The sequence below is a fragment of the Gavialis gangeticus genome, unplaced genomic scaffold, assembly GCF_001723915.1.
Source record: "Gavialis gangeticus isolate Ggan-Ray unplaced genomic scaffold, GavGan_comp1, whole genome shotgun sequence".
Taxonomy (NCBI): Eukaryota; Metazoa; Chordata; order Crocodylia; family Gavialidae; genus Gavialis; species Gavialis gangeticus.
In genome coordinates, this window is record NW_017729028.1 from 19635614 (window position 1) to 19636243 (window position 630).

Genomic DNA, 630 nt, shown 5'->3' on the forward strand with positions numbered 1-630 from the left:
TCTCCACCTCCCTAGGTGCTGGTGTCGTCACTGTGGAACTCCATTTCTCCCTGGGGTAATGCCATTCAGCCCCTGCGAAAGATTCAGCTAACTTCAATGCTTCCTCACACGTTTCGGGAGCATGTTGCCTCACCCAGCGCTGTGTTCTCTCTTCTAAGTTGTTAAGAAATTGCTCTAATATAATTTTGTCTACCAATGCACCCATTGTGCATGTCTGTAACTTTACCCATTTTCCAAACAGGTCTCTAAGTTGTTGTAGTAAGCCTCTCGGTCGTCTATCTTCAGGCCCTTTCTTGGCTCTAAACAGCCTCCAATAATGTTCAGAATCAAGCTCGAGGCGGTAAAGGATTGCCGTTTTCACTGCCCCATAGTCTTGGGCCTCATCTCGGTTTAGAGATCGGTAGGCCGCCTGGGCCGTGCCCACCACCAGGGCTCCCAGTTGGGTGGCCCAATACCTCTTGTCGAGGCCTGCCACAATAGCCTGGCATTTGAAAGCCTCAATATAAGGCTCGGGATCATCATCGGCGGTCATCTTCGGCATACCCAGCGTTGTGGGGTTATGCTGCGCCAGCAGCCGCTGCTGGGATCCCACTATCTGAGTTAAAGCCTGTAAGTTCTGTGCCAGCAGGT

The 630-nt window shown here is 51.4% G+C and overlaps 1 protein-coding gene across 1 annotated transcript in view; it reads right to left on the reverse strand.

The window, feature by feature from the left end:
* The window catches only part of LOC109300060 (cytosolic 5'-nucleotidase 1A-like), a 128047-nt gene extending 127515 nt beyond the window's left edge, over positions 1–532 (reverse strand). Inside the window, exon 1 of the mRNA XM_019520667.1 lies at positions 227–532. Within this exon, the coding sequence (XP_019376212.1) occupies positions 227–532 (306 nt within the window). The remainder of the gene's footprint in view (positions 1–226) is intronic.
* Between the last annotated feature and the right edge of the window lie 98 nt (positions 533–630).